Consider the following 24,067-nt stretch of genomic DNA (forward strand, 5'->3'; position numbering starts at 1 on the left):
ATGATCTCTCTCAGCTGGTACAGAGCTTTCAAAGCTGATGAGAAGAAATTAATGCAGGTAATAAGAGAGATAAAAAGGCTTTTACGAATGAGACATATGAGGGAGTCCTGATCAGAGAAAGTGTCAGACATTGCACAAGATCCAAAAAGATAACTGTTGTGGAAAAGGAATCGCAGAGTTATTCGGAGCTAGGAGAGTAGAGAGGTTAATTAGTAATTAGCAGCGCAATTACCGTGGGACTGTAATATTCTTTACATATATGTGTGTATGTGTGTTGCCCTATATGGAAATTGGATGGATAAGAATGTGGAATGGTTTATACATATAGAATGATGTAAGATCTAAATAAGTTAACTTTTTAGGTTAAGTTGGACTCTGAAGTGTGTTGCGCCACTTTCACATGTGATGTCTCCTCAACAAAATGGTATCACTTGATTGTAGTTTATATGTTGCCTCCCTTAGAGAGTTAGTGTTCCTGCAGTTGGTATTATTACAAGTGCAAATGATGGAGCATTTGGTGGACTCGCATGATTTTGGCTCTCTTTCTCATGCTCAAGTTGGCTATCGTTTCGAGTGTGATGCTTGGATGCGCCGAATACTAGAAACTTTTATTCGAGGAGGAGCTTGGTGAACACACACATGAGGGGGATATTATTGCACGTGTGTGTTGTCCTACGTGAAAAGTTGATAAGAATGTGAAATGGTTTATATACATGGAATGACTCAAGATCCAATAAATTACCTTTTTAGGTCAAATTGAACTCTTAAAATTTGTTAAGTCAATTTCATATATGTATGTCATCATTAGTACTAGGAAACACACTAAAACCTAAAAAAATAAAAAATAAATAAAAAGACAGAAGCGTAGCGCCAAAAGAGGAAAGTAAACCCCCAAAAAAAAAATTTAAGAAAGTTAAGAATGGTAAACTACTCTTTAATACATACAATCCCTTTATTACATTAATAAATATTAAAAGTAATATAACCATGTTTTTTGGAGTTTGTTTATCCCGTAATATAACCATGTGTACTGTCTGAATAGGAATACCATATTACATATATATCATTCCAGACTAAACTTTGGTATCATTTTCAGAGCAAAAACTTTGGTATCATTTATCACAAGAGTCAAAACTACTTGTCGTTTCTTAACATGCTATTCTCGACCACGTCAAGCTCCAGACCGAAAATATGAATGGTTGACGACATACCATTCTAAACTTGCTACGCTCATGTATTCTAGTAAACCACGTATTCATTTGTAAGTAGATATGCAACAAAGGGCTGGGACTCGTGGGCCGGTCTAGGCCTATTCTGACACAGTGACAAGTTAGGCCGACACGGCCTGTCACTGTTCGAGGCACGGCCCAGCCCATAAAATATTAGTAGGCTGGACTGGCCCATAAGCTGACCCGGCACGACCCATGAAAAATAATGGGCCAACATATATTGACAACATATATCTACATGTTTTTTAGTAATTTTGTAAACATCTTATGTATAATTATCCTGATTGTATTCTTTTTTTCTTATTAAAGTTTTGTCTCACTGGGTTTTCTTTAGAAAAGTTTTTATTTAATGAGACAATCGTAAATAAAATATTCATTTTCATATTTTCATTGACTATTCAAACTTTTATATTTGTACTTAACTTCTTTAAAAATTCAAAAATAAAAATTAAAAATTAAAAAATTAAAAATTGCATGCTTAAATGAGTTGGCCCATCTGAACCCATGATGAGCGAAGATGGGCCTTGAATGGGTCAGCCAATTCAAGGCCCATGACACGTCCCATCCTGGCCCACGGCACAGCCTAACCTGGCCCACGTAAAATTAGCTCGTAGTATGAGTTGGGCCGAGATAATTCTTATATGGGCTGGCCCAACCCGGCCTACAAAATTAGAGGGCTTGGCCGGACCGGCCCACGGCCCGTGTGGGCCTAAGAAGAACAGGTCAGACCGGCCCACGGCCCGTGTGAGCCTAAGAAGAACGGGTCGGACCGGTCCGTTCTTGCATCTCTACTTTAAAGTTAATTAAACGACATCTAATTTTCCTGTAACGTTGTCGTTTTCATTTTACTGAATGACATGTCACTTCGTTCTAATGTTATTTATATAACAGATTTTCAAAAGTTAAGTAGTAAATAACATAATTATTCTAGTTTATTAGTAAATAACATATTTTAAAATTTTAACTATTTCTTTCCCATGTTACCCTTAATTTTAAGAGAAATCCTAAAAATTCTTCCAAAATTTGAAAATTAAAATTCCAAGAAAAATTTCTCACTCCCCCTTTCATGCTAGCCCACTCTCTTTCTCTCCTCACTCACTCCCTCACTAGTCACTCCTTCCCTTTCTCTCCTCTCTCTCACGCCAGCCACTTTTTCTCTCTCCTCTCACTCGGCCAGCCTCTATCTTTCTCCCTCCTCTTTTGCTCACCCCCACCCATTTCTCCTTATCTCGCGAGTGAGAATGGCGAAGATCATGGACATCCGTAGCTGATCGGGGCCCTCCCTAGAAAACCACCCATACAGAATCGGCGTAGAACCAGTCTCGTACTTTCCCAGAAAATCAACTCAGAAGTCCGTCATTGGCTGTGTGCTAGCTCTAAGATTCGCAAACTCCATTATGGCACCGTTATCTCGCGAGCAAGAGGAGAGGGAGAGAGACAGAGCAAGGGAGGAGAGAGAGAGCAAGGGTGAAGAGAGAAACAAGGAGATAGAGGGGTAGTGATAGAGATAAGAGAGATTTTCAAATTTGGTGTCTTTTGGGTTATTTTAGGTAATGCAGTATATGTCAAAATATCTAAATTAAAATTTTCTGGTATTTACTAAATATTTTTTAAAGATTTTTTTATGATCTGCTAAAGGTCTGTTTAGTTCGTTGATTCGACATTTTAATTCGAGTTAAGATGTGATTTTATGTGAGAACTTTTTACTGTAGTAAAAAAGTTAGATGTGACTGTTTCTGAGAATTTTTTACTGTAGTAAAACTTGAATTGGTGAAATGAACGGGAATTTTATCTACCCATCTTAAATATGATATTTCCTTCATTCTCCCATGTTTATTGATGCCAATGATGTGTCTTTATTATTCAGAATTGGTAAATTTGAAGAATAACAAAACTACATGATGTGTATAGACTAAATTTTTTAAACGGATAGTAAACGAAAATTATAAGATGTCTCATATTCATGTTGGTTCTTGCGAATATGACATACATCGTTAGTTATTTAGAATTTGGTGTTTTCTTGGGGAGAAAAAAAAAATTAGGTTGTTTGTATGATAAAAAGACACATAGCTGTTGAAGTTTTAGGTCTCTTTATCATAATTTAAATTTTTACTACAATGTTTTTCTTACAAAAATTTAAATACAATTTTTTGTATTATAGTATTTTCTCTCATATAAAATCACTTCTCAACTCGAATCGAGGACGTTAACGAGGTCTTAGCTTTGTTTCTTTACATAAGTCAGCTTGTCACTGTATAAAATAATAATCACAGTCGTGGTTTCCACAATAAACGACATGTCGTTTGTAACCTTTATTGAGCATGTTTCGGGCTTATGATTATTTAGCATTTTTCCAGTAAACTGCTTATTGTTCTTAAGTTTTGTTGCGTTTATAAAGTTTTTACACTAGCATGTTTCTGTTTGAAGGGCTTGTGATTGTTGTTCTTAAACGACATGTTGTTAATTAACAAAACTTCGTTATTTCTGTTGGTTTCCGAATCGAATTCGGGTGCGAAAACGTAGAAAGTTGGATTGGGTAACAAAAATTTTCTCAAAACTTTGGTGAGCGCTATAGAATATATTAATTTATAACGAATAAATTAATCTAATTAATTTAGTTCAAGAATTATACATAGCGACCGATTAGGATGATAACTCTTGTCTTTGACTACGAACAATCTAAGTGCTCTGGCTCCACAGACTACCAAGAATCTTCCTCATTAATTCTTGAGTTCAACAGAGACTGTGATGTGGGCATACCTGAAAAGACAATTAATGTTATCACTCATCTCACAAGTCTTCCATAAACATCAACACATGTATGATGTGTAACTGGGAATGGAAGAACTTTTTTTCTCTTTTTCTCTCAATGTTACACGCCCACTGCAGCAAGGTTACGTGCTAATCAACTGTATATTACATGCCTGCAATAGCCAAGTTACAATACACGTCGGCCACAAAGAAGAGAGTGAAAAAGTAACACGTCGGTCACTAATATGTTACCGCTGTCTGATAGAATGTTACACGTCTATAATTGATATATTACACGTTTATCACATAGGAGAAGGAGAAAACTGTGTTTTCTAATTTTTTGTAATCTCTTATTTATAGAGTGTCTCCTAGACCTCTATGGAAAGTTTACCTTATCACATAAGATGAAGTTTCCTGAAATTTAGAAATAGTTTCACGTTTGAACTTTTAAATATTTTCTTTTTTTCTTTTCCTTGTGAAATTCGGCTACCATAGTTTTCAAAACTATGTGTGTGGCACCAATAGCCGTTAAAGTGGGAGAAGATTTATCTTTTATCCAGTTTCTAATTTTGTCTCAAAATTCTAATTCTAATTAAAGTCAAACTTTCCTTAAATTTGAATTCCAATTGAACAACTTGTCAAACAAGTAAACCATATAACTTAGAGAGCAAACAAGCGAAACCTAGTGGGATTCTTCCTGTGTCACATGCCCCCTGCACCCAGTGACTGGGCGTGTGGCCTATGTGGTCCCACCACATTTTACTTTCTAAAATAAAATTAAATAATCACATTATTTAATATAATTAATTCTCAATTAATTATTTCCAAGTGATATAATTTAGAATTCTATAATTCTAAATTTACTGTTTTATCCTTAGTGTCTCGTAGAATTAACAGGATGACGCAGGGACTCATGAACTCATAATATCAAGCTCTAAGAAAATTAATAATCAATTAAATTTTTTAATTAATTAATTAATTAAAGAATTTAATTGATTATTAATTCTAAAGTTACTCCACTATAAACTTGGAATTGCACTCTTGATATTATAAATAATTAATTACATCTTTGGAACGTCCATTTGATATAGTCGCTTCATATAGATCGATCCTCTATAAATAATTCATAATTAAAGCTAGGTGAAATCCGTTAACCTCTCTAATTACGTCTTTATCTTTGAGTATCATTGATTGTTTACCAGATCGTGATTCAAGTAACAAATTTAAGAATCAGAGCTCCTACTAATCCAAGTACCGAGTCAACACTCAAGAGAATTATTTATATGATTCTTTCTCAAGAAGGAATGGATTCCATCTCATAATATTAGCATTTCCCGCTACCTATTTCTTCATGTCTCCAAGATACAAAGAATAGGATTTAGATTCTCAAAATCCTTACCGAGTAAGTCAAAAGACACAAATCCATAAATAGGAGTTTGCTAATAACTCAGGATTAAGATCATTTTATATATGACCATCAGTAGACTCAATTAGAATTTCTATACTTAACATAAATTATTAGAAATTCATATTGTGTATGTGTCCCGGTCCTACATAATCTCATTATGTAAAAGACACACATTCGATATCTCTTCATATTAACGATGTAGATAAGCTCGTTCCATTCTTAATGGGAATGACATGTATTAATAATGTTTTAATTAGATATTTCAAACTTCAATTAAATTCATTACGGACTTATTTTAATTATTATCCTTAAATATTATCCTCTAGTATATAATACTTATATACAATATTGAAGATTACATAAATAATCATGGAATTTTTAATGATATTCATAAAGTATTTAATAATACATGCATATAAATAATGAAATTTCTACTTTATTAGTTAAATAATAAAATCATTAATTACATCGCAGGCTTTCATGACACCATTCTCAACAATTTCCTACTTGAGGATGACTAAGGTTATAGTAGTCAATATCATCTAAAATTGCTAGTCCTGAGGATTACAAACTTTTATGGGATGTTTGTTTTAAGGGTTCGTCCCTAGTTCTGAATAATTGTTCTTAATTCTTTACAGTGTTTTTCTCTCACAAAAAATTTGAATTTTAAAAATTAAAATCATAAATCATGGTTCTGAATCCATGAACTAAATGTCCCATTAATGTCCTACATTGCATAAACTATAATTTCTTGACGTTATGAAAGTAAACGACATGTTGTTTAATTAACAAAACTGATTCTAAAAACTGACTACTATAACCTTAGTCATCAAGAAGGATTTTTCACTTTTATCTTATTTATCTCTTATCTTTCGATGAAATATGTCTAAAATTTAATGTTGTGTGCAGATTAAAGGGTTGTTTAGTACATATACTCGAGTCAAATTATGATTTTATTACAGTATTTTTCTCTCATAAAGAATTTAAATTAAAAAAATTCCACCAATAATTCTCTCACAAAGAATTTAAATCAAAACTCAAATCAAAGTTTAAATACACTTCCCAAATCACCCTAAAACTTCCTGACGTTTATGAATAATAACTCCGTGTCGTTTCCTTGATAAAGGAATTCTCTTTTATTCTGAAAACGATATGTCGTTTATTATCCCGAATTTATTATCATTTAGGATTTAGGGAATGACAAAACGCCATATCATTATACACATGTCGTTTATAAAGTGGCCGATCTGCTCGTATATTCCAGTAAAAATGTCGTCGGAAACGACACCACATTGTCGTACGACTTGGACGGTTTTTGCCGTTGAGCGGTTATTTCCCATTCATTTCCTGTGGCCGATCCAAAAGCCTAGGAATTATCACTGGTTATCACTCGGAGCTTATTTCAATTTCTTCCGTTTTGTCTTTCTTCTTCATCTTCTTCGATTTGTTCGAATTGCATTGGAAGGTTGAACCTTTAGTGGAAGTTTGGTTTAGAACTAGATTTACGTGTATTTTTTTTAGAAAATACTTCCAGACACGAATTCTCGTACTAAACACACGTGTTTTTTGGGTTCTTAAGGCTCTGATTGGCTGCTTAGAAAGAGCAAAGGAGATTTCAAGAAAATTTAATTTCGAGTTTCTTGTTCGATTGAATTTTGCGTAAGAATATAAATTGGATTCTGTATAAGCTATCATATGAAGCGACGATGGAATGGGAAATTGGAAAATTTCGTCGCAGAGAACCGTATGTTATGGATAATTGTGTTCTGAAATTTTGAGATGGAATAGGGAAGAAAATTTTTGGTACCATGCTACAATAGAGGTTATTTGAGAATATTTCACCTTGGGTTTTGGAAGGGAAAGTGAGAACTGGAGAATTTCTACAGGAGCTGGCCGAGTTGTAACTTGTAAAGTAGATTGTTTTGGTTAGAATTCGTTTACTTGTTCAGGAAACTGTTTGCGGAATCTAGTTCCATAGAGGTATGTTCTTGTTAGTTAGGATTGATCCACAAATGCATTTCTCAACTTGGAATTCATTTTCCGAGTTTCGCAATATGACATAGAATTGGTGCTTCACTGTGCCCACTGTAAACTTTGTTCTGCTTCTGCATTTGTATTTTGAATACTAAGCTTTGGGAAGTTGCCTCTTTGTATTTCGCCATATTTATTGCATTTACTAATGAGGTGTCGGGGTTCCTTTTCCGTGCACATTTGTGAACTGTCGATACTTTCTAACAAGATTGGATTGAGTATGTTTGACGTTTCAAACTATTAAAACGAAAAGTGGGAATAAGTATGCAGGGTGAATCATGTGGTATAGATGTTGTTTTGGAAGAAAGCTTTAAGAGGTAGAGGAAGCTGATACCAAAAAAGTAATAACAATGATAATTAGTTCTTAGGCTTGAGTAACATCAGGCATATCTCTTGCGACCTGTGGAGCCATTTTGAAGGCATTTATAAATTTATGCTGTATAACTGGGAAGTAAGAAATGTCGTGTTGAGTAGATAGTATATGATGTAGGGAGATCTACCTATCAGTAGTCATTTTTATATTTTCATTGCTGTTTATATTAGCTTACTAATTTGGCTTTATTTTGTTACAAGTTTGTCATTTGTCTTGGTAGATATTTTATTATTGTTTTGTAAGTGGGCTATAAATAGCCAGTTTAGCTATTGAAATAGGGAGACTTGATTATTGATATTGAATACAAAGCATGAGTGTTTTCTCTCCAATTTGGGGTTTTTTTCCTTGTGGGAAGCCTGTAGGTAGATTTGGACTTTGAGTCCCATCTTCCATCGGGTTAGGCCGGTAAAATTCTGCTTATCTTTTCTGCTGCATCAGTATTGCTGGTAAGAGAAGTTATGAAGTCAAGGTTAAGTGTATATACAGATTGGTTGTACTTTACATGTCTTTTATATCTCTCTGGCAGAGATTTACATGCATTGAATATGTATAGTACACCTATCATTAGACTATGGTAGAGATTTACATGCTAGCGCCTAGCAAAGAGCTAGAAGTTTTTGGTAAGAAATTATTACGACTTCATGGATGTGAACTTAGATAATAATAAAGACAAGAATGGCAAAAATGGAAAAGAACTACATTTCTTCAAGACCAAAAGCCTACATGGGAAACAGTTGCCTGCAGTGCCCACCAGGACGGCCTTGCAGAATGGCCGCCTCGCTACTCACAACTTCAGTTATCAAGTCCTTAAAGATCAACCTCTCCACATCCAACACCACTGCTGGGATTTCTCTGTCATACTCTGTCCAATTCATTGGCCAATGCATCATATCTTCACATATGATGCTTTTCAAGCTATCCTCCTCATCGAGGCTGCTGCTTGAGTTCTTACCTTGAAGCCTGTCAACCTCTGAGCACAATTCTTTAAGAAGTTGCTGCCCTTCTTTCCCTGCCTGCTTGTCTGGTGAGACCCATTGCGTAAATGAATCTGTCACCACTAATTTGCGAACTAGAATTTCATCGACAACATCAAACAATAGTTTTCTGTGCATTTTTGTATCAGAATTCTTTTCACTTCCATGTTCATCATATAGAAACTGTGTGCTTGCCTTGGATTGTTCCAGGGCAAAGAACAATTTGGGATTGATCAGGTGGTCTGATTTGTGGCATTGAATGTTCATCCAGCCGGACTCGAGTTTTCTGAGGATATTTGATGCTAACAATATGTCTGAAATGTATTTATGATCTGGATTTTTGCTATCGCAGAGGATTTCATTGTTAGCAATGATTTGCTCCACATCAGCGCAGTTCAACTCTTGCGGATTTTGAAGCCAGTGCTTGAGGTTCTCTAGTACTTTCTGATCAACCTCAGTACTGGGATTAGATTTTCTGCCATTGGATGGCTGATCAAGATCCATCAGCGCCCACTCCACTTCGTCAGGGTATGGAGTCTCATCATCTACAGTAAGAAATTTGAGGAGAATTTAATATATAATAGAGGCTATTTATTTTCCAGCCAAAAAAATATTTTGTAATTTAACGCATAGAGGACCTGTTATGTCCCTTATGTGTAGCTACAAGACAAATATTTCTTTCTCACACACACAGAGACCGTGCACGCAATAATCATCTTGTCTAGGCATGAATATTGTCGTATCCATTACATGACACATGCTTTTAGTTGCACTTTTCGGCTTATAGATCAGTGACTAGGTTTTTCCCTAAATTATAATTCAGCGATTATTGACATTGTTAACTAGTTACAACTGGTATATTTTCTTTTCCAGTCTTCATTCTTTGTTTAGTTTTCTTTTGCTCGTAACAACTAGTATTATTTCGATCATGTCATTTTGTGATCCATGATTTTCGTGTAGTGTATTAATGAACGAGGCCTTTTGTTTCCTTCTCCAGCGAAGGAATTTAAGTTACCTCAAGTTTCAATTATGTCAAAATCAAGTAATAATGCATAAGAGTATGACCTTTAAAGGCATTTGATGTCTTCTTCACTGGAGATAGCGAGTCATCTCTGTAAAATGTAGCATCAAGAACGGAGACAGGGCTTGGTTGTTCTGGGGTAGCTCTCCCAGGTTCTGCCATTTTCCTGTTCACACAGAACCCAGCAGTCGGGTTCTAAGAAAGAGAAGTCATGTTAAGTGTTGATTTTACTGCATTTTGAAAACTAGATAACAGGGAAAAAAAAAAAGGCTTACTTTCTGTTTTTGCCTATTCTGGTCAGTGTTGAGGCTGTTCATCTGATCAGGTTTAATACTGCTTGAGACTTCATTTTCTATATCTGAGGCTGAGCTGATATTGCTCTCAGATTGAAGAGAAATGGAATTGCCTTGGTGGCATAAATCTCTGAACCTGGTCCGGGTATCACTTAAATGGTCAGTAATCTGCTGCATGTTGGAAGATCTTGGCCTGCATTTTCTTCCTGGGCTGCTGGATTCGCTTTGTTGCCTGCTGCCATGCCTTCTACTCCTGCTTGAATCTGATGGACTGGTTGGAGTAGACTGTTTCTCCAATCCAGACCTCCTCTGTTGCAGTCTAGGGCTTATTGTTCTGGAGTTTCTACCCGAGTTTCCGCTCTTTTCATCACTATCACTTTGAGGCATCTTTGAGGGTTGTGTAAATCTTGCAGTCCTGATGTTGGAATTTCCTTCTTCAGAGGAAGGTCGTCGATGGAAGGAATTTGTAACTTGTGTGTTCCTTGGAGTTAAATGTTTGGTCATTCTTTTCTCTAAGGATACCTTTCTGTTATCTGCAGCACTACTATGATTCTTGTGCAGGTCCAACAAGTTGTCGATTTTGTTCATGGTGGAGGCAGAATCAGTGTTTTTCCCTATAAGTTTAGCCGGCTTCATGATTACAATTGGGGATTTATACCCTTTTGGAGTTTTAACCCCATTGGAGGTGGGAGGATCGGATATATTACTGTGTAGGTTTCTCTGGTGTCCCAAATTCGAGCCGTGATCGAGGCTGCTGTTGCCATCTGATTGATATGCAAATTTCTGATCTTTCTTATTCTCTAAATCTTCTTCAGTTTTCTGCATTGCTTCAAGTATCTGTTTAAGAGCTCTGAGATCCTTCCCAGATTTTTTGAACTCAAGATCTGCCAATCTTTTTTCAATTTCTCCATAAACTGTCAGCGCCTTGGTTGGTGTTTTTGCTGGAGTTTCATGGCTCTTGAAAGATGGTGATTGAGGCGCTTTGTGCCCATGTGGTTGCTTCCATGGAGCTGTTTCTATAGGAAATTTCTGGTTTGGAGTGGTCTTTATCACCAAATCAGCATTTTTCATCTGTGGCGAGGCGAGTTCCATCCGAGAATTTCTTGGGGATCCAGAAAAATGATCCAGCTGCTTATTTACCTTGGTTGTTCTCGATGATCTTGATAAGGGATCTTGTTTCTCAGCTTCTAAGCTATTATGTAGCTTTGTAGAGTCATCAGCGATTGGCGTCGGGTCTACCAACCCCATCAACTTTGCCACAACACTAGATGCTCGTTTGGAGCTACCTGGCTCTGGCTGCATTTGCATATCATTTAAGAGATAACTTGATTTTACTTCATATGCAGAACCCCTTATGCAGCCTTGTCTGCTGTCAAGTGACAGCCTCGGGAGTTCTTTCAACTTTATGGTGGATTTGAGTATATCTTGTGACTCCCTTCCATCGTAAGAAAGCCTTCGTGGATCCTTTGGTGCCCAACGAGTACGACAATTCTTGTCTTCGTTTGAATTCAAATGGCCTTCACGAAACTTGGAAAAAACACGAAACGAGTCATTGACGCCAGAGATCCTTGGCTTGGCAGAATTGGGCGGTTCCGAAGGTCTTGGGGAGTCTATGTATTTCAAAGTACGGACAACTGCTTGTTCTTTAGCTGCAGTCTTCACCGATAACCCACGGGCTTCTCTGTGCATTGAGTCTTTGACCACATCTCGGAGATCAACAGATTTTCGGCTAAACTGCGTTGGACCATTTGGGTGGTTTATAGGCAGGTCACGGGACAGTGTTTCTGAAGAAATGGTTTGGCTGGATGGGGATGGTTCTAGGTGAGCTGTTCTGTTGTAGTCAAGGGATGAGAAGCTAGACGAACAAGAAGAAGAAGAAGAAAATGAATGTCTTGATAATTCCATGGAGGTTCTTCGTTTTTCCTGAACAACCTTCTTTGAATTCTTTTCCTACAATCATTAGTTTACTTATCTATTATTCTTTTGATGAAAAAAAAAAAAAGCAGACAAACTATAAGTAATAAAGTTCAGAGTTCTTACTGTAGCTTTCTTCAATCTATTGTTGGCCTCTATTGCTTGGTCTCCATTTTTACCTATAATTTAAAATAGAAAACCAAGAATTAAACTTTCGACGTTGAAGGGAGTGATCTTACAAACAAAACAAAAAATTAAGGTAAAAAAAAAAAAAAAAAGTGAATAATTTATAATGCTCGAAGAAAAAATGATGTCATGTTTAAGAACAATTGATATTTATTATTTGGTCTGGATACAAAGCAAGCCTCAGTTTGGAGATTTATCAATCCGATTAACTTGCACTAAAAACAAAATTGTTGATATTAATTACTTTAAGCAATTTATGGTTTAAAGACAATAAGTAGAAGACAATTCAAACTGATTTTGGTTCATATCCAGAGTTGGAAATCAAAGATACGAATTCTTTACTGATCTAAGGTGTAGGTAATGCAAAGAGCCCGAGGGCCGAGACAAACAAATGTCACTCAGTCGCTTGTTAACAAGTTGCAGAAAGCCAGAAACAGGTAAGAAAAAATTCTAAGTTCCTGCAAATGGTAAAGAAGGAAAAAAAAAATTGCACAGAAACAAAAATGAATCCTAAGAACATAAACAAAAACATGTATTTCTTGCGAGCCTGAAGCTTTCATGCAACCACATTGCTGTAACTACATATATGTTGTTGAATATATATATATATATATATATATGTGTGTGTGTTTGTGTGTATAGGTATATGTATAATATGTGTATATATGTATGTATCTATCTATGTATGTAAATACCTGACTGAGGCAGTCTCTTGGGAGTATGGCTAGCAAGGTAACGGTGACGGTCAAAGAGCCGAAAAAATCCATTCATGCATCCAATCTGCTTCTGAAGATCTGGGTTCTCATCTGTTAAAGAATATATGAGTTTTGCAGACATGTTCATCACTTAGATGCTAGATCTCTTCAATTCCACAGATTCAGTATCTTTTTGTTCTTTTTACACTTTCTAAGCTGCCATATCTGCCTCTGTCTCTTGGAAGCTTACATAAACTGTTAAAAGATGTCTGTTTTTCTTAATGTGTGTGTGTTTATATATATACATATACATACACACACACACACACACATATATATGTAGATGTTTTCGTTATGAACGAATTCCAAGTCAGAATTACACACTGCACTAAGACTCTTCCCCGAAAGTAATGGTACAAACACAGGAATGTTTTTCTTTTTCGAGTTTCAGACACAGAGATTTTCTGAACAACAAAGACAACGAAAACCAGGAAGAAATCAAGAAGAGTTTCCCAAAATTTAATGTTGGTTAGTTAAAGAACAATTTTTTTTTTCCCTGGGTTTTCACAGAACAAGGCAGACAATATTACGGAGTGCAAGAGCCAAAAGAGTAGAAAAAAAGAAAATGCAAGGGACCCAACAAACAAGACACTAACATGGACTAAAAAGTACTAGTAATGCAACCAAAAAGAAAGAAGAAAACACTGCAGCTGAGAAGCTCTGCAGAGCCAAGAAGAGAGATGTTTGTTTGGAATTGGATTTTCCCTCACAAGTCACTGAACAAAAGAGTACGGTTTTTTTTTTTTTTTTGGCTCTCTCTAGGAAAGGAAGGCAGGCAAAACAACCCCCCAAACGGATTTATATCATATATAAGATTATAAGTTTGTTTAAGAAGAAAGAGGACATGATTTACAACAACAGCAAAAAAGAGAGGACATTTTTGTATATTTGTTAAGCCAATGTTGTTTGAGTCTCAGCTTGGAAAGAAGAATGAAGACGTGCCCTTTTATTATTCTTCTTTCTTTTGTTTCTTTTTCTCTTTTTTCAATTTATTCTTTGAGTTATTATTAAGTAGTACGTATTAGAGAGAGAGAGAGAGAGAGAGAGAGGAATGTCTGGGTCAAATCTGAGTGGAGGAGAGAGAGGGAGATAATTTGGATAGATTTTGCAAAGAAAGAGGGAAGGAAAGTGGAGAGAGAGGGGTATGAATTTGTGGGTCAGATCTGCTGTGTTGTCTTTCTCCATGTGGACAATAAAATTTGGGTGGGTCACTGGGTCAGTGGGTCTGGACCCATGGGCTTTTTTCTTATTTTCCTATTGTGACCATGTGGAGTTTGTCAGATAAGTTGAAAAAAAAAAAAAAAAAAAAAAAAAAAAAAAAAAAAAAAAAACTGAAACAAATGAGAAAGTGGATTTATGTACTGGAAAGCCTGCAGTTGCTGATGATCAATCTTAAGTAGTAAATTCCTTGCATTATAATTCCCTTTGTCCAATTACCACAATACCCTCTTTACACATATTAATCTTCTTAATTACCTTGCCATGCATTGTCCATTCATGCCAATGACAACTGATCTCCAGTGGGTACTAATGTTGTTATTTGTATTACTTTTCACTTTCACTGCTTATTGTCTGTTGTCGTTTGGATTACATATAAATGCTTTGTGTTCTCCACATGGATATTTGTCTAATAGTTTCTTTCTGTCACCCTCTTTATATATATATATATATATATAAGAAATAATAATAGTTTCTTTATAAGTTATTGCTTCATGATTGTTGCCCTTTTGTAAGATTAAGCTCCAATGTGATTGGACGATATATCCAATAGGTGACAGCCATGATTTTCTCTTGAATGTGTGATTAATTTTCAGATGACTGATATATATACACAATATCCTACACGTATTATTGTAGTATATAAGTTGGTTAAAGCACTTTTAAAAAACTGAAGAAATCAATATAAGACGCAGAAGAGCCAAGAGAGACGTTGACTCTAACACCATTATAACCTGCATGTATATAATATATAGTTAACAGGAAAAAAATGTTTCACGAAATTTCTCGTGTTTTGTATAATATTGGACGGCATTATAATGGACAGTGATACCGACACGTCGTTTAGAATTATGACCTCAATTTTTCACATGCGCTGTCTAGTTCAACTTTTTTAGGTAACGTTTAGTTGGGTAGCATATGAACATTAGTATTGTCAATTTGCCACTGCGAAACATATAATAACTTGCTATATATTTTAGACATATATTTGTGTGCACTTTTTTATATTTGTGAATTTAAGCAGAATTCGGACATGTATATAATGTAGTTATGTACAGAATGAAATGCAAGGAATCTCAAGCCTCAAAATCACTCTATTAATTAATTTTTTTCAGATGAGCTACGTCATCTCTGCATTAATTATTATATCTCAATTACTTTTACGTAATTAGGTTAAAGAATGAGAAGTACGGAATATAAAATATTGATTGCAAGAGCCGGTCTATTTCCAATAATAACTTGTCTAGCTAACCAATCATGCAACTAGCTATACAGTTGTACAATTGATTAATGCAGAAGTTAGGGTTCCAAGAAGGCAAAAATAAATAAGTTAGAATAATGCACGAAACCGCATTACTCCTCTACTCCTCTTCTCTTTGTCCATTTTCTATTATTATTTTTTTTTTATTCGAAAGAGGGGGGTTTTTTTTTTTAAAAATCTTTTTTCTGTTTTTGGGGTGGGTTTGCAGGGCTTTTTTTTTTTTTTTTTTTTTAAAAAAAATTGTAAAATTTATCTTTTAGAATGCACAAATTTAGATTTTTACCCTTCATTTTTTATTAATACCTTTTTATTAATATAATTATTTAACTAAAAATGTTATTAATGAATAGTAAATAGTAGAAATCCTGACTCATACACTTTTAAAGAGTAGTTGTCTCCTTTCTTTTTTTTGAGGAAATCTCAAAGGAAGTTTTAGTCTTTAGTCCACATAATAAATATATATATATATATATATATCTAAGACATTTCCAAAAATTATGCAGCTTAGAAAGATATATATTATTGCAAGCGAACCCTATATATTCTCTCATAAAACAAAATATAATTCGATCGATGTCTACCAACTTAAGTCATATACTCGCATTATTGTTTGTTTATTAATTGCCAACTGTATTTCTATGTCTATGTCTATCGATCCCCAAATAAGGGAAAGGGCAAAAGGAAATAAAAGAGAAGAATTATTGATGAATGAATAAAACAATACAGTAGTAGGCTCATGAAGCTGCAGAGATTACAAAATGATACACACACACATATAAGGGAAAAGGAAAAGGAAAGTTTTGAGCCCGTTTAGTAACGTTTTTAAAATGATTTTGTTTGCAATACAAAAGTAAAAATGAGATTGTTTCGGGAATTATTCTAAGTCCAATTCTGAAATTGAGCTTAGTTAGTTTTTTAAAAAGTTGTCTTAAGTATAATAAAAAAGTAAAATCATCTTTCATTATAACTATTAATTAATTCAGTGAATAGTAATACTAACACTGATCATATGGTCAGTGGTCCTGGGAAACGTCGGCATAGTTGGTGTTTTCTTTTCTAAACTGTTTTGTTTTTGTTGGTTAGGATGATTCACACCATTGGCCCTTCTCATCCACATCATTTTGATCTGGATGATATACCGGTGGATATCTTTTTCTTTTCCCCAAGATTTTTTCTTTGTTTCTTTTTTTTCTTTTCCCCCTCTGTGAAGGATATATTTATATTTATAGTTATGGGAAAATGGTAGCTATAATTTATCTTGAAGTTGATTCTGTTGTTCTCTTTCTTTACTACAGCTTGTTCGCCAATTTTAATCTCCTTAGTTTATTTCATTGGCAAAGTTGCAATATAAATTACCATTTAAACTTTGCAATTACTTAGGCGTAAGAAGTGAATTTAGGTGGGTGAAACTTTTAAGAGAGGTTACGGGTTCGGTCTCTTCTCAAATATATTAAAGAAAAACGTCTTATTTAGGTTAGTACCTCTTGACGTTCTTTAATTATGCAATTTTTAAATGATTTATGTTGCAAAATTTGCACGAGTACGTACTATTGAAACTTGGGGTTGTGTCACGTGCTTTGTCTTCACGTGGGAGATAATGATATAACGAAAAGCTCATCTTAGCTTCAAAACAAATGATCTATAATTTTTTTAGAATATTGTAGTCTTAATTTTAAGCTTCAAGAAAATAAAATAAAAGGAACATCAGAAGACCATCTAATGCTCAGAAGGAACATGAGAATTTTCCTAATTCCTTATTCTTTTTATTTAAATGGGCAAAAGATTTATGAAATTGTACGAAAATTGTCTAAGATATTCAATTCGTGTTAGAACACTAGTGCCTGCATGAGCTGGATTTGAAGGTCACCTATTAAATTGTTGCCGTTTTTTAAAGGGAAGAGAAGAAAAAGAGACAAGTAAAAAGGTGCATAATTACTAAAATAAATAATATTTTATTAATTCTTCATAGCATATATAAGCAAGTTGATATTAATAATTAGGACAAGAGAGACAAAAAGGCATGCAGAAAGGCCAATATTGCTTGTTAAAATCATCCACCATATACGCATATATATATATATATATATATAAAGTCTGAGTATGTTTTCCGCTTTCCCAAAGACGGTTAATTAATTGATGGTTTCTCTTCAAAGAGCACGAATTCATTATATTAAAATGAATAGTATATGGAAAATATTAACCACTTCTGATATTTACACACCATTAGTTGTCGCTATAAAGGTTGGCTTCAGAAGTGTGTTGTACAATAATAAATTGCGTGTTCCTGGAGTGCCTGGTGTATTAATCAAAAGCTACCAAAAAATTCCAACCTTATTGATTGAAACTTAACTCTCTATCGGCAAACCAATAGTCAAATCATTTGAGAAGATATTAACATTTAGCCCTAGTTAGTTTATATGATATGCATGTGTGAGTAATATATATGTATGTGTTTGTATATATATGTCTATATGTATTTCATTCATCTTGCTTATACATCACCAAAAAACTATAATTACGATAAAATGGAGTTGTACTAGTGATGGTGATAGTGGAAATTATTACATGAGACCAAGAAAAGGAGGATGAGGCACATGGAAAAAGTGAAGATGTCACATGAGGGATGCCTTAGCTTCATTATGCAGAGAGCAACTAGGCCAACTATATATTGCATTAAAAAAAATAAAAATAAAAAAATAAAAAAATAAAAAAAAAGCTAACTATCTCCATCTTCCTAAACAAAGTTCCAAGAAGCATTCCTCCATTAGTTAGCCATCATTGGCACATGACACTCCCCACTGCATGCAGACTCACCAATATATATTTATATGTGTGTGAATTTGCATACCCTTATATAATATTTATCTAAGTATAAATATTTCCAAGTCGTCACCAATAAACGTTATACCTATAAATAATTTATGCAAACTACAGAATAAATTATAAAAGGTCATGACTCATGAGGAAGATTCAAAAGCAAAGGCTGATCATGAAAGTTAGGTTCCTTGTTCACATTCTAAGGAATTGCATAAAAGGACTCCAAGATCGTGTGACCATTAAACAAGGGGATATTGCAGTGTTGAATACTAGCTAGACAGTTTGTTCAATGTGGGCTAAGTCAAGATTCCATCTTATCCTTTATTTCACATGAGAAAGTGCCAGTCTTTAGATCTTTAGATCTGAGCTTGGGCTCCAAGGAAACTGATCAACATTCGAATTTGAAAATACTACAGATCTTATCCTTCCAGTTTTCATGTCCACGATATAATTTTAAGGGTTAATCTCAATGGTAGTCCTTAAACTTTAGATCATTTTTAGTTTGTCACTTAAATTTTAAAAACTCATTTTATCTCTTAAATTTTAATCAACCCCACTTAACTTCTCTTGTTAGAATTTCTATTAAAACCAGACTAAAAAGAGAGAGTTAAATGTGGTTATACTTCCTTTTTTCATTTATTTTTAACAGAAATTCTAATAAAAATACCATGTGATTAGACTACTTCCTTTTTTCATATAATTTTTAACAAAATTTCTAATAAAGGGCATAAACGGGAGTAATTTTAAATTCAAAAAGTAAAAGTTTTTTAAATTTAAAGGACAAATTAAGAACTGCTACAAAATTCAAAAATATACTAGTGAGATTAACCCTAATTTCAATAACGAAGTCTAAGAGTATGCTTTTGCTAATTTAATGAAGAACATGATGCGATTGACACGAAACCTATAAAGAACTCCAAAAATAGCTCAGCATGATCAGATGAGGGTGTTGGTCTTATTAACCAATTAATTTGACTTGCATATGCAAAGCTTTTATTAAAAAATGGATTTATCACGTGTACTAAGAAGTAGTTTCTCTACTAAACAATTGTTCTTAAGTGGTAATAACATGATTAATATATTCTTCATAAAAATAAGATCGACAAATTATGCAATCCAATTGCCAGGTAAGTGGGATCCAAAAAGTCATCTACATCACATGCTAAGTTCCATCCACGTATATCAATTATTCAAATACCCAAGTACTTACCGTATCACCATGAAGTGCAACTTCCATCAATAATTTCGATTTCTTGGGCCTCCAAGGAATTGCAAAGAAAATCTCTCTACCAAGACTCTGAACCTCTAAGGATTATGCACACCAAAGTTAGGTTTCATGTGGGACCCCTCTAATTGACAAGTGTGACAAAACCCATTTCTTCTTTGTTACATTATCTTCCTAGTGTGGGACCAAAATTTTGTGATGTGTCATTGTAGTTCTCATCATATGCAGTATTTCTGAAAGTGCCCTATCGATTTCAACATTGCAAGGAGTATAACAGCAGACTTTTTTGAAATTAGTCTCTGCTACATGTGACTTGTATTAGTACACACTACACAAACTGCTATTTATTACAATTTTTTTTTTTTTTTTTCTCTTTTGTCCATAGAAAACAGTGGATTTGTGTGGAGAAAGTTTCAACAGGGAATGGGCATTGCGCCTCATATTGGTTGAAGGGTCAACACCAAATCCTATGGCAGAGCAAAAACACATGATGAGAAAGAGATGATATGAATTATGATGGTGTGATAAAGTCATGGATTGTTGGTACAACATGTGGCTTCAGCAGCTTCCTCGGATGCTTGGTGGGAGTGGCACACATAAGAAAAATGTTGTCCCAAATTCATTTATGAGAAAATTTATGCCTTGATTACTGATCATGACCACACATCACATTCACACTAAAATGTCACCTTATTATAAATGAATCAGATGAATATAGGGAATGTAAAGTTAATGGACTCATTTCAATACTATTATCTTTAGAAGTTATATGACAACTACCAGTACTTACTATAGCGGTTTATAAATGAGGAAATCCAGAGGAATACCTCCCCATTAAGAGATTTTTGCTCCCACTTTCTCCTGTTACATATCAATTCAAAAGGGCTGAATTCTAAGAGAAAAGTACGAGACTAAAAAGTGAATTAAGGCAGGCAAATTCCCTAATTTTATCTACCAAGTAATAGTAGAGATGAATTTTAGTCCTTCTCAACTTGTGATGTAATGTTGGGCTTAGTTTTAAAATTATTTACAGTAAATAGTAATTTAATATGTAAATGTGTCATTTACAATTAGTAAGAAGATTTTTTTCTATGTAAATTTTCTTTTATGACTGGTTAAAATTTTTTTTTTTTTTTTTTTACGTAAGTAGAGATTTTTCACACATAAATTAATTTTATCAATTGTAAATGAAATATTTATACAATAAACTATTATTACTTTAAATAGATTTAAAATCTCTAGTTAAATTTCAAAATATCTGCCATTTACCACAATTTCTGATTTATTTTCTTTAAGAAAAAAAGTGTCATGTGTATTTCGCCCAACCATCAAGAGAAGAAAGCCACTGACTAGTAACTTCTGACCATGAACAATGTTTGCAAGTTGTGAAGCAATTGCAAGATCTCTTTTTCATATATGGCCTAAGGAAATTCTGTTGGAGTCCGATTTACCCTCATCCAAAAGTATATTGCCCAAAACAGATGGTCACAAATCACAAGTATCATTTGCAGCCTCCATTTCCTCATAAAGTTATATCAAATTTTAGACTCTCAGAAGTATCATTAGAAGCCATCTCTGCCAAGTGAAAACTCTACTATTCACTGACCAAAAAAAATAATGAACACAGTGAGATATTGACCAAGATGAGAATGGATATCCACCAGAAGGTCAATATCCACCAAAAAGAATGTTACAATTTGGTAACCTTCAGTTGCAGTATTCTGTGTTGGCATTTCTCCAATCAGTAACTATTTTAACAAATTGCCAGCTTTTCATTTATGAAAGTATTGATGGCAGAATTCTCCTTCGTAATCCATCCTTGATCGAAAACATAAGGTATAGAAGATTTGCGGAGGTTCGAGACTTTCAATTGAAGATGACAGACACTAAATTGAGGTTGGCAAGGAATACGTTGCAGTAATAACCTCAAGGTAAAAGTCCCAAGAAGCGCTGTTTTCAGTGATAGGCATTTGACCAAATGGTTTTTTCTCTACAAACTTCTGAACATCTTTGGCTGCAGACAATTCTTCCAGATAGACCCTAAGATCACCTCCAGCACCTGTGACATATTGCATCTAGTCATGTACCAATTAAATAGTTGATGATTCACTTGATTTAACTACTCAACAATGACCGTCTAAGCACATAACAAGTATGCCATCGATAATGGATCCATCCCTACATATTAATAAGAAGCATGGCTGCAGAAAGCCTCAGAAATAAACAGACTACACTATAAACTTTGTAGGGTAATTCGTTTTTCACTCAATACATGATCGATGCAGATTATTCCGACTTACCTAGCGAACTGTCAATCCCGTCACTAAACTTGTAAGGATGAGGGAAGACTGAAGTGTATGCCTATAAGCAGAAGATCAATATAATAAGAGAAAAAAGCCCATACAAGGGTCTGAATCATAAACATTAAGGTAAACCAGAATTAAAATGAGCTTACGGGATTAAGCAGGGCTTTGTAAGGGGAATCATCCAACAACAAAGTATTTGATTCGTTATATTCTCCCTTCTCCCATGGAAGATTAGGGTCATGTTTTTCCCAAAGTCTCCTCAGCTCTTTGAAAACCAAGGTCTTATGCCTGTTTTCAAGAGTTCTGAACCCAGTTGCAGTGCACTGGGACAGATCCTACAAAAAACCATTGTGGCATTCACACAAATATCAATGCTATATAAGTGGATAAGAATGTGCACTTCTCCGATCGGATCTATAATAGTTGTATCAAACAAGCAACTTTGTGCAGAAATACAAAATTATATACTTTCGCTTTAAGAGGCAGAAATCTAGAGAAGAATAAAATGAACAAATCAAAGCCACTTACCCAACAAAACAGCAACTTGTGCTTCATATCTCCCATTAGATAATCAATTACCCTTGTTGCAATTCTCCTTCAAGATGTTAGTAAGAAATTGTAGTCAACACTTATTGCCAAACATATTTCGGAAAAGAAAGCACTTCTGAAATATAAAAGAATATTAGCAGCAAAATGAGAAAGAAAATGATATCCATATTATAGGTTGAAGATTACTCGGATCTTGAAGACCAAACACCTACTTCAAATCGCTCGAAACAGAACTTCAGGAAATCATGACAAGCAGGTCTCATGAAGACTGGAATAAAACAAGAATGTTGCAGTCAAAAGTAAAGCATAGTTTCTTAATTAAACTGTCTAGAATAAGAAACAACACACGTCGATTCTTGCCTGCCCGTCTTGCGATTTTTGTGTCTGCTTTGTGGTCCTTTGGAGGAGGAGAAACTATATCCGCTAACAATCCATTTATATCAAGAATGAGAAGCTTTTTCCTCAAGCGACTGGAAGGCAATCTTGGAAATGAGGTGTTACAAATCCCCGAGTCGCCATTTACTTTGTTTAAAGTCCTAACAGTTCCTGATGGAATAGCTACTGCCTTGTTGTTTCTTCCGTTGCATAGACTTAAATTAGATATGATACTCAAATGGACATCACTAATCTGTTCTTCTGTCTCAGGCAGCTCTTGAACTAAAGTATCATTTTGCACTACCATTGGCTTCTTCCTCCTGTTTCTCCGCCTTGTTTTCTTTTTCCACACCAAAGTCAGTTGCTCGGGGTTCTTGGTTTTCTCGACATTCATCTCGAGAGACCTAACAAAGGGAGCCCGCATTGTTGACTTCACTTCTAAATTATTAGCTTGAACTTCACCCTTGGTCATTGGCAGGGAATTTGTATTCTTGATAAGATTCGTATTTCCTATTGATTGTTTTCTGCTATTCAAGTTAATTATATTAATATCCATAAATGTTAACGCGCCCTTGATCATTCCTCTTGTCTATTGGCCCTGCAGTTGTGGGAAACCAAAACTCAAATGAGCTTCAATAAAGACAGAAAACTCTATCCATTTAGAAGGTATTGGAATAACTTTCATATCTTTTCTTTAGAAAGAGACCGTAGTTTTTTTTTTCAAAAATATAATAAACCAACATAAAAGGACAAAATAGCAAGGATTAAGAATCAAGGACTTCAAAATTTCTATATTCTGAGAGATTTCTACTGATTGTGCCTTCTCACTTAACCCAGTTATCCAAAATCCTGTGTTCCATCATTAAGCTAACGCATGCCCATCATTCCAGTTATGCAATACTAGATGCTATTCCAAACGAGCCTTATCTAGAATGAAGAAACATTTAACAAAACTATCGTGCCCAGAAAAAATGGAAAAAAAAAAAATCACCAAAAAAAAAAACAAATATTCAAAATTTTAAATGGTAGAGTCATAACCTTAGCAATCCACGATTGATGGATTAGGCTAAGCAAATAAAGTCGTTAACTTTATTGGGTACGAACGAACAAATATTCTACGCTTTAGAGAGAAAGAGAGGGAAAAAAAAACGAACTTGCATTACAAAAAGAGAAAATGAATAAAGAGTAATAAGGAATATATAGGAAAGAAAACAAAACGAACAAGGAATGAATCTCAAACTATGAAATGCATTAGAGGAAAGTTACATACATTTCCTTCGGAGAAGATAGCGAAGAATGCTGGTGTTATCCAATCTCAAACTATAAAAAAAAAAAAAAAAAAAAAAAAAAAGGAAAAACATTTTTTTTTAGGGGGAGGGAG

At 34.5% G+C, this 24,067-nt stretch overlaps 2 protein-coding genes across 6 annotated transcripts in view; both read right to left on the minus strand.

Annotated features, from left to right (window-relative positions):
* Positions 1–8,133: 8,133 nt before the first annotated feature.
* On the minus strand, positions 8,134–13,877 carry LOC21403910 (protein LONGIFOLIA 1). The gene is made up of 5 exons (XM_010091348.2): positions 12,876–13,877; positions 12,121–12,173; positions 10,063–12,030; positions 9,832–9,982; positions 8,134–9,311 (listed from the first exon to the last, which is right to left on the minus strand). Exons 1-5 carry the CDS (start codon positions 13,021–13,023, stop codon positions 8,512–8,514), a joined length of 3,120 nt encoding a protein of 1,039 aa, XP_010089650.2. The 5' UTR covers positions 13,024–13,877; the 3' UTR covers positions 8,134–8,511.
* Positions 13,878–20,912: 7,035 nt separating this feature from the next.
* LOC21403911 overlaps positions 20,913–24,067 on the minus strand; it is a 3,531-nt gene continuing 376 nt past the window's right edge. For 2 of the 5 annotated variants that reach the window (XM_024161163.1, XM_024161162.1), the window contains exons 2-7: positions 22,672–23,210; positions 22,498–22,579; positions 22,291–22,357; positions 21,912–22,097; positions 21,757–21,817; positions 20,913–21,515 (exon numbers count right to left, since the gene is read on the minus strand). In XM_024161163.1, the coding sequence (XP_024016931.1) occupies positions 21,343–21,515; positions 21,757–21,817; positions 21,912–22,097; positions 22,291–22,357; positions 22,498–22,579; positions 22,672–23,158 (1,056 nt within the window). In that variant the 5' untranslated portion in view covers positions 23,159–23,210 and the 3' untranslated portion in view covers positions 20,913–21,342. Of the gene's footprint in view, positions 21,516–21,756; positions 21,818–21,911; positions 22,098–22,290; positions 22,358–22,497; positions 22,580–22,671; positions 23,285–23,956; positions 24,016–24,067 lie in introns of those variants that run through there. The other 3 variants (XM_024161160.1, XM_024161158.1, XM_024161161.1) reach the window with 2 other exon arrangements.

Source organism: Morus notabilis, unplaced genomic scaffold (assembly GCF_000414095.1).
Source record: "Morus notabilis unplaced genomic scaffold, ASM41409v2 Scaffold241, whole genome shotgun sequence".
In the NCBI taxonomy this organism is placed as follows: Eukaryota; Viridiplantae; Streptophyta; class Magnoliopsida; order Rosales; family Moraceae; genus Morus; species Morus notabilis.

Bases quoted from the DNA above. Each gene is read 5' to 3' on its own strand.
- LOC21403910 (XM_010091348.2), bottom strand. From the start codon at position 13,023: ATGAACATGTCTGCAAAACTCATATATTCTTTAACAGATGAGAACCCA. The intron at 12,174-12,875 runs GTATTTACATAC...TTTAAATTATAG, and splicing joins CAAGAGACTGCCTCAGTCAG to GTAAAAATGGAGACCAAGCA. The intron at 12,031-12,120 runs GTAAGAACTCTG...TAATGATTGTAG, and splicing joins ATAGATTGAAGAAAGCTACA to GAAAAGAATTCAAAGAAGGT.